This window comes from Pristiophorus japonicus, chromosome 7 (assembly GCF_044704955.1).
Source record: "Pristiophorus japonicus isolate sPriJap1 chromosome 7, sPriJap1.hap1, whole genome shotgun sequence".
Taxonomy (NCBI): domain Eukaryota; kingdom Metazoa; phylum Chordata; class Chondrichthyes; family Pristiophoridae; genus Pristiophorus; species Pristiophorus japonicus.
The window spans coordinates 218,277,010-218,290,532 of NC_091983.1; the positions used below are offsets into that span (position 1 = coordinate 218,277,010).

Genomic DNA, 13,523 nt, shown 5'->3' on the forward strand with positions numbered 1-13,523 from the left:
TCCGGGGGAGAGAGCCATACCGGCTCTGCGACTGGCGTGGCGAGTACCGACGCCCACGAAATTGCCGTGGAGGTTTGCAGCAACGGTAACCCCTGGCGGCACAATCCCCTGCGCTCCGGAGATCGTGACGTCATCCGGCTGCAAACTTCGGTTCCGCCCCCTGCAGCATCGCCGGGCGTCAACACTGGCAGCTTCAGGAGGCGCTGTGGGGGAGGCCGGCCGCTTGGGGAGTGGGATTTAAAGGTGATGCCGCTCGGGTAAGTAAGAAATGTGTTTTCAGCCCTCAGGTGATTTTTTTCCCCCCCATTTTGTTCGGCCACGATTGATCAGCCCTGCACTCCGTTGGAGTGCTTAGACTGACTGTGGTGGATCACGGTTGCTGTCGGCGACGAGGGAAATCCTTGTACTGCAGAACCTGCAGCAAAGGCCCTTCCCTCTGAGGAAAGGAAGGAGCCTACAATCCCGGCAGCACTGAACTCGACATTGTGCAGCGCTGCACCGCTATCGGCCCTCTTGCCGGCTGTAGCACTCCAAGGGAAGTTGATGTAGCGCTCCACTTCCTTCCTGGATTACTAAACTGGAAGTTCACGTTGGCTTCACTTGCGTAATGCCCGGCGATACTTTTGTGCTATCACAAAAGTTAGCGCCCCAAATGAGGGACTACGCAATTTTTAGCCCATCATTTCAGAAACACACATCAGACACCTGTTTTTGAAGATAGAGCTCACAGGTTATTTTCATTCAGTAACTGTGTCTTAATTTTCTTCCATCCCTGGTAACTGTGTTTGGCACGACCAACAGGAAAAACATATACTCATTACACACGGGAAAGTTTGCCTTGATGGTTCGTACCTGATGTTTGGGACGTGTTGCGGTTGCACAGGCTGATGCTGGAAATGGTCAGGCCACCGGTGATGAAGACAAAGGGGAGCGTGATCGATGAGAGATGAGGTGGGCTGGAGGCAGCAGCTGGTTGGATGGATAGGGGAATTGTTTTGGCACACAGATGTCGGGTACTCGGAGTGAGCTTGCAGGCAAGGCGTCAATGGAGAGGTGATGGTGGTATTTCCCAAAGAATGGCAATCTGGTTGGTGACAACACAAAGGATGATGGTATGGACAATGGTGGCAACATTGCGGCAGCAGTGGCACAGGTCTTTGGTTATTTATCGTGCTGTCTGGAAAGAGGGAGGTAGGCTTAGCAGTGCCATTTGGCAGCGTACCACTGTTCTGACTCACTTTTGCCCTTGAGGTCTCCTTGGCTGACAGCTGCTGGGAGACGTGGTCTCCATCGCAGGCTGCAGGGCCGCTGTTACTGTTTGCATTTGATGGGACACCGCCATTGCTCTGAACCATGAAGTCACCATTCCCGTTGCTCATAGCCATGCTCTTGTTCCACCAGCTTCTTCGCATCAGTCACACGTCTGAAAACAGAGCACAAAGGAAACAAGATGTCACAACATTTTCAGATAAAAGACATCGATACCTTGTTCGACTGCCCTGAACCAGTGACCAAAATTAACTGACACCGGTTTTATTCTTGGAATACCTGAGAACTTATCAAACTTGCCGGTCCCATCGAGTAACATCTACCCTCCCCTCCCCACTCCCCACTCCCATCCCCCCACCTAAGTAGTGGTATTGCTGATACGTAGATTAGAAGTAGGTGAGATGGGAGAAGAGGCATCCAAAGTGACATCTCAAAGTACTACCTGAAAAATCCTGATGTAACAACAGCCTTGAGATCTGTATTCTCTCAATCTATGGAATAGGATGTGCAAGCAAATAACTAAATTAATTCATCCTCGTGGCACGGATCAGGAACAAAAATGAGTTAAATAATGATTTGTTAAACAGAGCCATATTTACTCTTCAGCTTTGTGAAAATAATGTTAACATTCAGTCGTCTTCTATTGTACAGTAGTAGCAAATCAATTAAATGTCAATATCTAAGAAAGATAATCAGGCCAAGGTTTCCGGTGTAACAGCGTGGATGCATTATAGGCTGCCTGTGAATTCCCTCTGAGGGCAGTGCTCAATGATATGCTCCGGGGTCTGATTAGGAGCTCCACAGTTGCATGATTACATTGGTCTTTATCACAAGAGGATGAGTGTATAAGAGTAAAGATGTTTTACTGCAATTATATAGGACCCTGGTGAGAACACACCTGGAGTATTGTGTACAGTTTTGGTCTCCTTACCCAAGGAAGGATATACTTGCCATAGAGTGAGTGTAACAAAGGTTCACCAGACTGATTCCTGGGGTGGAGCGGCATTGCCCTATGAGGAGAGATTGAGCAGACGAGGCCTATATTCCCCAGAGTTTAGAAGAATGAGAGGTGATCTAATTGAAACATCCACAATTCTTACAGGGCTTGACAGGGTAGATGTAGGGAGAATGTTTCCTCTGGCTGGGGAGTCTAGAACCAGGGGTCACAGTCTCAGAATAAGGGGTCAGCCATTTAGGACTGAGGTGAGGAGAAATTTCTTCACTCAGAGGGTGGTGAATCTTTGGAATTCTCTACCCCAGAGGGCCAAGGAGGTTCAGTCATTGAGTATATTCAAGACAGAGATTGATAGATTTTTGGATATTAAGGGAATCGAGGGATATGGGGATAGTGCAGGAAAGTGAAGTTGAGGTAGTTGATCTTATTGAATGGCACAGCAGCTCGAGGGGCCAAATGATATGCTCCTGCTCCTATTTCTTATGTTCTTACAATGGAGATGCTTTAATCTTCTATCAATGCAAAACGTGGCAGCATCTACTATGACCGGTTCTGAGGGGGTTGATGGTTGTCCACTGTTTGTGAGGAAGGTTTGATCCTTCAAGTTGTTCTGTGGGGTCCTCTATAAGGAATCCATCTCATATGTCTCAGTTCTTCCAAGCATTTTGCCATCGGTCATCAAAGCTGGGGCGGGGGTAGGGGGGTGGGGAGGTGGGGGAAGGCGCAGAGGTCTCTGAAGGGATTTGGCGACGGTCCAAAATGGCCTTCTAGATTTGAGACGGGTTGGTGGTAGGTTGTTCAAGTCGGCCTGGATTAGCATGTCTTTGCTGGGTAGTAGTTGTATTCTCTGGACACTGCATATTCGCAATATGAAGGTGTAATGGTGCGATGTTTTCAAGCACGGGCAGCCAAGATGATGGTGTCGATAAAAGCATACCAGTGATAATTCTCATAGTGGAATTCAGCTGAACATCCATGGATTTGACATGAGGACTTGATAGCCATGCCGGAGAGCAGTACTCTGCTGTAGAGTACACCAGGGCGAGTGCTGCCATATGGAGGGTTTGAGTGTCTGCTCCCCATATGGATCCGGCGAGTTTCTGGATCAAGTTGACCCTACTCTTTAGTTTGTTCCCAAGGTTCTGGAGAGTTTGTCGATATGACAGGGTGCGATCGAGCGTGACTCCTAAATAGGTGGTGTTTTTGATATGGTTTATCTCTGCGCCGCAAAAGGAGACTTTCAAAGCTTGGTTTGCTTGGTGGGTGTTGAGGTAGAATGTCGATGTGGGTTTGGCTGACGTCACCATCAGCGGAAGTAGGCCTCCATCCTCTGTAAATCACTGGTCAGTGTCTCCGCGGTGATGGACAGATTCGTGTTTTGCGTGGCTAAGGCAATGTATGAACTTGCGGGACTGTGTTTTGGGCAGATCACTGGTGTAAACGTTGAATAATATGGGTGCCAGGGCTGGACCTTGTGGGAGTCTGTTGTTCAATGTCCTATATCTGCTCTTCTAGGTGCCAGAGTACACATGAAAGCGTGGAGTTACGAAGATGGATCATTGTTCTGGAGAGCTTGAAAAGCAATCCATGCTTCCATACAGTGTCATACGTCACTGACAGGTCTACAAGTGCTCGGCGATCTTGAGCTGGTGCTGGAAGCCTGCTTCGATGTGCGTGGTTAAAGCTACCTCTTGGTCGCAGCAGTCATGGCTGTTCCTGAAGCCTGCTTGCTCCTTAGGAATGGTTGGCTCGATGATGGGGAGCTAGTCTGTGGAGTTGTAGTCTCTTCAGCACTTTATAACAAGTGCAAAATAAAGAGATCGGGCGGTAAGCTGGAGGCGTCTCAGGCAATCTTCCCCGGCTTCAGGAGAGCAATTATTTTAGTCTCCCACCAAATAGGTGGAATTTTACCAGTTGCCAGTACCTCAGGAGGAGGTTGACCATCTCTTCGCTTTGGGTTCAGTAAGGAAACATATAGGCCGGTAATGGAAACAGCAGAGACAGATACATAATAGATAGATGAGTGGACAGATGGGCAGGCGACCGAGGCAGGAAGATGGGCGGCTCGATAGTGGGTGTGATTGTAGCTCGAGTCCTGATGTTTGTTTTGCTGACAATCAAAATTAATTTAAAACCTCTACAACCTTACTCACTCACATTTCCACATGGTAGGTTACTGAAGTAGAAAGGCACTTCCGTTTAAAGGCAGTTCGAACTTTGAACAACTTACTGGTGGTAATCCAATCCCTCTCTTTTTAATACTTTATTCTCTTGCCCCAGTCAGATTTCTCAGTGTGACATGGTCCTCGTCTCGGTCACCAGCCAACCTGATTTCTAGGACTCGGTTACTGTTGCTCTGAAACCAACAAGTAGGTGGTGCAGAAGAACAGCTCGAGACTGCCACTCCTCCCTTCATTACATCAACGACCACACTGCAACTATTTCATTGGCTGCAAAGTACTTTGGGATGTTCTGAGGTCATGAAAGGCGCTGCAGAAATGCAAGTCTTTCTTTGTCTACATTACACTCCAAAAGTACTTCATTGGCTGTAAAGTGCTTTGAGAGCTCCGGTGGCCATGAAAGGTGTGATATAAATCCATGTCTGTCTTTCTTTTTATTCCTGCAACAGCACATAGAAACATAGAAAATAGGTGCAGGAGTAGGCCATTCGGCCCTTCTAGCCTGCACCGCCATTCAATGAGTTTATGGCTGAACATGCAACTTCAGTACCCCATTGCTGCTTTCTCACCATACCCCTTGATCCCCCTAGTAGTAAGGACTTCATCTAACTCCTTTTTGAATATATTTAGTGAATTGGCCTCAACAACTTTCTGTGGTAGAGAATTCCACAGGTTCACCACTCTCTGGGTGAAGAAATTCCTCCTCATCTCGGTCCTAAATGCCTTACCCCTTATCCTTATCCCTGGCTCTGGACTTCCCCAACATTGGGAACATTCTTCCTGCATCTTAGAAAGGGGCCACATTGCAGCGGAGGTCTGGTGGGGGGCGAAGTGTGTTGGAGGGGCGGGTCTGGGGGCTCTGTGCCTCGGTGCGGGGAGTGTTCGGAGTGGGGTGGACGGGTTGACTGCGCAGATGGCGGTTGGTGGATGTGGTGTGGTTGGTGTCGCGGGGGCGTGGCTCCGGGGTGGCCGGGGCTGGGGGCTCGACATCCGGGGGTGTTCGGCATTTGGGATGCATTTTGACGGGACGGGGCGGGTTGGGTGCGGGGGGAGTGTTCTCGGTGTTGGGTGGGTCCGGAGCTGGGGAGGGGCACACTGTTGGGATGGGGGGTGGGCTGTTTGGGGCTGGGATTGGGAGAGACTTCTTCACTCGGGAGTTGTTGGCCTGTGGGGTTCCCTGCCACGGGGGGTTGTTGATGCCAGTTCATTGGATGTGTTCGGGAGGGAGTTAGATGTGGTCCTTGCGGCTGGGGGGGGGGGGGGGGGGGGGGGGTCGGGGGGTGTGGAAGGGGCGTGGGGGGGAGGTGCTGGGGTGGGTGATCAGCCATGATCTTGTTAAATGGCGGTGCAGGCTCGAAGGGCTGAGTGGCCTACTCCTGCACCTATTTTCTATGCTTCTATCTAACCTGTCTAAACCCGTCAGAATTTTAAACGTTTCTATGAGATCCCCTCTCATTCTTCTGAACTCCAGTGAATACAAGCCCAGTTGATCCAGTCTTTCATGATAGGTCACTCCCGCCATCCCGGGAATCAATCTGGTGAACCTTCGCTGCACTCCCTCAATAGCAAGAATGTCCTTCCTCAAGTTAGGAGACCAAAACTGTACACAATACTCCAGGTGTGGCCTCACCAAGGCCCTGTACAATTGTAGCAACACCTCCCTGCCCCTGTACTCAAATCCCCTCGCTATGAAGGCCAACATGCCATTTGCTTTCTTAACCGCCTGCTGTACCTGCATGCCAACCTTCAATAACTGATGTCACCCAGGTCTCGTTGCACCTCCCCTTTTCCTAATCTGTCACCATTCAGATAATAGTCTGTCTCTCTGTTTTTACAACCAAAGTGGATAACCTCCCATTTATCCACATTATACTTCATCTGCCATTCATTTGCCCACTCACCTAACCTATGCAAGTCACTCTGCAGCCTCATAGGATCCTCCTCGCAGCTCACACTGCCGCCCAACTTAGTGTCATCCGCAAATTTGGAGATACTACATTTAATCCCCTCGTCCAAATCATCAATGTACAATGTAAACAGCTGGGGCCCCAGCACAGAACCTTGCGGTACCCCACTAGTCACTGCCTGCCATTCTGAAAAGTACCCATTTACTCCTACTCTTTGCTTCCTGTCTGACAATCAGTTCTCAATCCAAGTCAGCACACTACCCCCAATCCCATGTGCTTTAACTTTGCACATTAATCTCTTGTGTGGGACCTTGTCGAAAGCCTTCTGAAAGTCCAAATACACCACATCAACTGGTTCTCCCTTGTCCACTCTACTGGAAACATCCTCAGCACGAGAGATTGGGAACTCCAAATGGTGGAGGGTGACCACAGGTAGGCAAAACCCTCAAAATGATGCATTTTTAATATTTAAGCAACCTCTTTAATCATAGTTCTTCCCCTTTGAGCAAGGTTCGCTTTGTTTCGACGCCTTCGTTAAAGTACGTTAGTGGTGTTGCAAGCAGACTGGACACAATACTCCAAGTACAATCTGGAGCCTCAATGTGCACTGTGGTCTTCTGTTCTATGAGCTTTCTTAATTCCTTTGCCACATTGTCACAGGGATGAGTTTACTGTTACTCCCTTTCTGCTATTCTCTTGCTTCATCAGCAAATTTGACAAGCTCATATTTGGTTTTGGTATCCAAGTCATTAATGTGGATTAAAGACTTGCATTTATATAGCATCTTTCACAACCAACGGACGTCTCAAAGTGCTTTACAGTCAATGAAGTACTTTTGGAGTGTAGTCACTGTTGTAATGTGGGAAATTAGAAGCAACGGGGATTCCTGTAAGATCCCATTTTTGAACGACTACACAAGCAAGTTAGGTGTGAGACCTATCTCTGCTAACGCAGACGACACACTCGGGGGTTTCTTCAAACCGATGAGTCCAAGGGGACCAAATATCTTCCCACAAAATAACAGTGCGTGTCAGATTAAACAATGTACGTAGTTCACTTGGGCCCACCACAAAGGATGGAATCAGGGGACATAATTGCACTAAATTATATGGGGATTTTATTAAGTGTTTCTATAGAAATACTAGAAGCACTTGGAACAATTTGTCAGAAATACAGCTGCATGCTGGATGGAAAACCCTGAGGTGACAGCTCTCACGGAAACATGGCTGGGTTTTCAGGGTGCCTACATTTCATATATCTCAATAAAATAGTCTAGAAAAAGTAGGTATGGGGGGCGGGGGCGGGGTGGGTCAGAGAAATGAAGCTGCCATTTCTTTTAGGAAAGGAATAAAGGTCGGGGAGAAACGATATATTTAGGGTTGCCAACTCTGGTTAGACGTATTCTTCAATGTTTCAGCACATGACCTCTGCGCATCACCCAACTAAACAGCCGTTTTTATCCATCTCAATATTTTTATAACTAATTAATAAAAGTGTTAAAAGAACATTAAAATAAATTATTTCAAAGCCTGAGAAATTTTTCTCCTGGTTTCTCACAGCATTGTCCAGGAGATTAATCTTTAATTCCTGGGATAGACCACCGAACCAAGAGAAAGAAATGAATCTGCAGTTGTGTAATAAAATCACAAAGACAACCAATGAAAGGTTTTAGTGCAGGATTCAGGTACTGTGTATAATTTAAATGGCCGTAGGAGGTGCAAGGGCCATTGACCCTTCCCCAAAGCCTCAAAAGAATGCAGCCAAGGCAAAAAGGGCTCTGGGTTTAAAACTGGGACCGTGATAATAGGGTCATAAGAGGCTTTGGTGAGGCCTCATCTGGGGTATTGTGTACCTTTCTGGCTCCACCCCCCCCCAACCTCAAAAAAGGCATGCTGGATCTAGAGAAAGTAGAGAGCAACAAGGATGACCCCCAGTCTCAGGTATGCAAGATAGACTTTGTATCTTGGGCTTGGATTCATGGAAAGGTGCAGACTTGGAGGATTTGATGAGGGAGAGTGCATATGGTCTGATGGCCCTTTCTCGGAGTATGTGTGGCTCAGTGCTCGCACTCTTGCCTCCGAGTCAGAGGTTGTAGGTTCCACCCTCACTCCAAGACTTGAACACATAATCCAGATTGACATGGAGGTACAGTACTGAGTAAGTTTTGCACTGTCGGATGAGGCATTAATCCGAGGCCCCATCTGCCTATTATCAAGTGTACATAAAATATCCCATAGCATTATTTGCAGACGAGCAGGGAAGGTTTCCTGGCAAATATTTATCTCTCAACCATCATCTAAAAAGAGATTAGTCATGTATGCATTGTGGGATCTTGCTAAGCACAAATTGACCGTCACGTTTGCCTATTAAAAGTCGACAATACTTCAAATGTACTTCATTGGTTGTAAAGCACTTTGGGACGTCTCGAGGTCGCTATATAAATGCACGTTCTTTATAACATAAGATGGCAGAAATCCTACACACACATTCGCCTTTTCTGACATTGCTGAATCTGCCCTGCAGTGTAAACCAGGCAAATGTGACACAGAAGGAACAGGGTCATATCCAATTGGAGTTGGAGTAGCATAATTGGGCTACAAGTGAGCTCAGTGCTGAGCTCTGCACAATCCACGATGGGGAAGTTAAAAAAAAATTACATTCAAAGTTATTATTACTGAAGGGACATTCAAATGAAAGGAACTCGGTCACAGCTTTCACTGTAATTGCCTTTAATTGTTTTAATTTTTGGTTAGCACTGATAAATCCCACCTCATTACACGGATAAAGAATAAAAGCACCACATCTGAAAAGGTCCAAGATCATAAGCAGCAGCCATACGAGCCCCCTGAATGTTTTGACTCTGCAGTTTTCTAAGGAATTAAATGGACACTTTGCTGGGCGATAGGCAAACAATCAGCGTGGATAGAAATGATCAAAGGACAGCCTCCACCTGCTTCTGCACTGAATCTGAAACACACACACGCTACACAAAGCTGTATTTGGCATGAGAGTGCTTGCATCCTAAATTAAACAATGTCTAGAAAAGTGTAGCAGACTGGGGCAGGGGGAGAGGGGAATGAGAGCTATTATTTTTTTGCCCTTAACCATTTTAATTGCTGGAAGTGAAGGGCCAACAGCTGCCAGGTGTTAACAGAAAACACAAAGTTCAGTCACTGGCTTCCGAGATGCCGGTTTTGATTGGGCAGAATGGAGAACCACTGGCTCCACATCAGAAAGAAATGAGATTGCATCAAGTATTTCTACCTCTCGGATAGATCTGAAATAGGGCATATTAAGCTATTCATTTCGGATTCTATAGAATCTGCAGCCATGACAAAGGAGGGGCTGCTCGGACCGACTGTATATTTCCAGCATTTTCTGTTTTTTTATTAAACTTCAAGCAGTCAGTTTTTAGATTTCTCTGTCCAGTAAAGGTAGATCTGACACTCTTTTGTCAGTGTTACTTAAGAACATAATAGGAGCAGGAGTAGGCCATTTGGGCCCTCGAGCCTGCTCCGCCATTCAATAAGATCATGGCTGATCTGATCATGGACTCAGCTCCACTTCCCTGCCCGCTCCCCATAACCCTTTATTCCCTTATCGCTCAAAAATTCGTCTATCTCCACCTTAAATATATTCAATGACCCAGCCTCCACAGCTCTCTGGGGCAGAGAATTCCACAGATTTACAACCCTCTGAGAAGAAATTCCTCCTCATCTGTTTTAAATGGGCAGCCCCTTAATCTAAGGCTATGCCCCCTAGTTTTAATTTCCCCTATCAGTGAAAATATCCTCTCTGCATCCATCTTGTCGTGTCCCTTCATTATCTTATACATTTCGATAAGATCACCTCTCATTCTTCTGAACTCCAATGAGTCAACATCATCATCGGCAGTCCCTCATATCGAGGATGATCTGCCTAAATAAAGCAGAGCCAAGGTTGTACCTTGCTTAGTTAAACAGTACTCAGTTTGAACCTTTATTGCACACATAACACATAGGCAGTCACTCGAGGCGAGGATGACTTGCTTCCACGCCAAAAAGGGATGAGCTCACAGGTGTTTCAATGAAGGACCCAATATTCCAGATCCCGAACTACATGTTGAAGGGTGGAAGATGCCTGTGCGTGGAGTGTTTAAACGTGTGGTGGCCGTTGCACACCAGCCACCACACAGCTCGACAGAGCTAGGTCTTGGTCCAGTGGCAAGGATTACCCAAGACGACTGGTGACCTGCTCTGCTGCACGGACCTAGTGCACACACATATCGCAGTGTGGGCTGGCCCATGCTGCTCCTGGACCCTCTTCTGGTCCAGAACTCTCGCCTCTCCTGGGCCCCGATCACATCCCGCTACATTCTCTTGCCGACCTTCGCCCTGACCTTGCCGCTCCTGTTGTGTCTGCCCACGCTCCAATCACTGACCTGGACCTTGATGACGTCGCTCTTCGCTGCCATCGCCCTCCTGCACCAGCTCGCGCTGTACCTTGCCGTGGTACGCCGCTACACTGCCCATGGCCCCCGCTCACCGATCCTTTTATGGCCCCGACCAGCCGCTGATGGTCTCTCGCAGGTCGGGGCCATAAAATCCAACATTACCAAGAACAACCCCATTCAAGCCTCCAGGTCATTAAAATTTAAAGAAAAACCAGTGAATATAAACAGAACGACATATATTTGTATAGTGCCGTTAACATAATAAAACCCAAGACGCTTCACAGGAGCATTATCAAATATTTTTGTTGACACCGAGCCATATAAGGAGATCGAGGGCAGATAACCAAAACCTTGGTCAAAGAGGGAGGTTTTAAGGAGCATCTTAAAGGAGGAAAGAGAAGTGTGGAGGTGGAGAAATCTAGGGAGGGAATTCCAGAGCTCAGGACCTCGGCAGCTGAAGGCACGGCTGCCAATGGTGGAGCATTTAAAATCGGGGATGGTCAAAAGGCCAGAATAGGCGGAGCGCAGAGCCCCTGGGGGATTATAGGGCTGGAGGTGATTATAGAGAGAGGGAGGGGTGAGGCCATGGAGAAACTTGAAAACAAGAATGTAAATTTTAAATTGAGGCGTTGATTCACTGGGAGCCAATGTAGGTCAGCGAGCACAGGGGAGATGGGTGAACAGAGTTTTGGATGACATCAAGTTTATGGAGGGTAGGTCTAGGGAGGCCGGTCATGACTGCAATGGCAGTGTCAAATCTAGAGGTGAGAAAGAAGCACAAATCTGGGAACGGTAGCAAAGTGATTATGTTACTGGACTAATTATCCTGAGAAGCGAGTTCAAATGCCACCACGGCAGCGGTGTACTTTAAATTCAGTTAATTAAATCAATCTGGAATAAAAAGCTAGCGTCAGTATCATCATAGGCAGTCCCTCGAAATGAGGATGACCTGCTTCCACATCTAAAAGGGATGAGTTCACAGGTGCTTCAATGAAGGACCTAATATTCCAGGTCCTGAGCTACATCCTGAAGGGTGGAAGATGCCTGTGTGTGGATTTTTTTAATGTGTGGTGACCGTTGCACACCAGCCACCACACGGGCTTCACAGAGCTAGGTCTTGGTCCAGTGGCAAGGGTTAACCAAGATGACTGGAGACCCTCACTGCTGCACGGACCGAGTGTGCACATGTATCGCAGTGTGGGCTGGTCCGTGCTGCCCCTGGGCCCTCGTCTCTTCTGGGCCCCGAACTCACGCTTCTCCCGATCACATCCCTCGACGAACTCTTGCCGCTCCTTTGCCCCGACCTCGCCGCTCCTGCTGTACCTGCCCGCACTCCAATCAGCCGTCGCCCTCCTGCAACAGCACGTGCTGCTCTCTGAAGTGGCACGCCGCCACACACTGCTCCCTCTAATGGACCCGGCCTGCTGATGGTCTTGCAGGCCGGGACTGTGCCTATTTCTGGGCCTATTTCATGCTGACCATGAAACTACCGGATTGTCGTAAAAACCCATTTGGTTCAGTAATGTCCTTACCTGGTCTGGCGTAGGTGTGACTCCAGACCCACAGCAATGTAGTTGACTCTGAAATGGCCTAGCAAGTCACTCAATTGTAACAAACCGCTACAGGAAACAATGAGAATAAAACCGGACGGGCCACCCGGCATCAACCTTGGCACCGGTTTCGTACATGATAACGGCACATCCAGCCCAGTTGACCCGGATCTGGGAACTTGTGTAAAATTGGAAGAGCTGTCACATGGACTAGTCAAGCAACAGCCCGACAGTCATAGTCACAGAATCATATCTTTCAGCCATTGTCCCAGGTTCCTCCATAACCATCCCTGGGTCATCATCATCATAGGCAGGCCCTCGAAATCGAGGAAGACTTGCTTCCACTCTAAAAGTGAGTTCTCAGGTGACTGTGCAGTCCAATTCGGGAATTACAGTCTCTGTCACAGGTGGGACAGAGTCGTTGAAGGAAAGGGTGGGTGGGGAGTCTGGTTGTCCTGTCACACTGGCAGGAGGTGGTGCTACAGTGGTATATAGTCAAGAGGGAGTGGCCCTGGGAGTCCTCAACATTGATTCCAGACCCCATGAAGTCTCATGGCTTCAGGACAAACATGGGCAAGGAAACCTCCTGCTCATTACCATCTACCGACCTCCCTCAGCTGATGAATCAATATTTCTCCATGTTAAACACCACTTGGAAGAAGCATTGAGAGTAGCAAGGGCATAGAAACATAGAAAATAGGTAGAGTAGGCCATTCGGCCCTTCGAGCCTGCACCACCATTCAATAAGATCATGACTGATCATTCCCTCAGTACCCACTTCCTGCTTTCTCTCCATACCCCTTGATCCCCTTAGCCATAAGGGCCATATCTAACTCCCTCTTGAATATATCCAATGAATTGGCATCAACAACTCTCTGCGGCAGGGAATTCCACAGGTTAACAACTCTCTGAGTGAAGAAGTTTCTCCTCATCTCAATCCTAAATGGTCTACCCCTTATCCTAAGACTATGTCCCCTGGTTCTGGACTTCCCCAACATCGGGAACATTCTTCCCGCATCTAAACTGTTCAGTCCCATCAGAATTATCTATGAGATCCCCTCTCATCCTTCTAAACTCCAGTGAATAAAGGCCCAGTTTGATCCAGTCTCTCCTCATAATGACAGTCCAGCCATCCCTGGAATCAGTCTGGTGAACCTTCGCTGCACTCCCTCAATAGTAAGAACATCCTTCCTCAGATTAGAAGACCAAAACTGAACACAACATTCCACG

At 47.8% G+C, this 13,523-nt stretch overlaps 1 protein-coding gene across 1 annotated transcript in view; it reads right to left on the reverse strand.

Moving 5' to 3' along the window:
* The window catches only part of LOC139266669 (serine/threonine-protein kinase MRCK alpha-like), a 550,926-nt gene that overhangs the window by 260,030 nt on the left and 277,373 nt on the right, over positions 1-13,523 (reverse strand). Inside the window, exon 5 of the mRNA XM_070884257.1 lies at positions 853-1,423. Coding sequence (XP_070740358.1) covers positions 853-1,412 — 560 coding nt within the window. The 5' untranslated portion in view covers positions 1,413-1,423. The remainder of the gene's footprint in view (positions 1-852; positions 1,424-13,523) is intronic.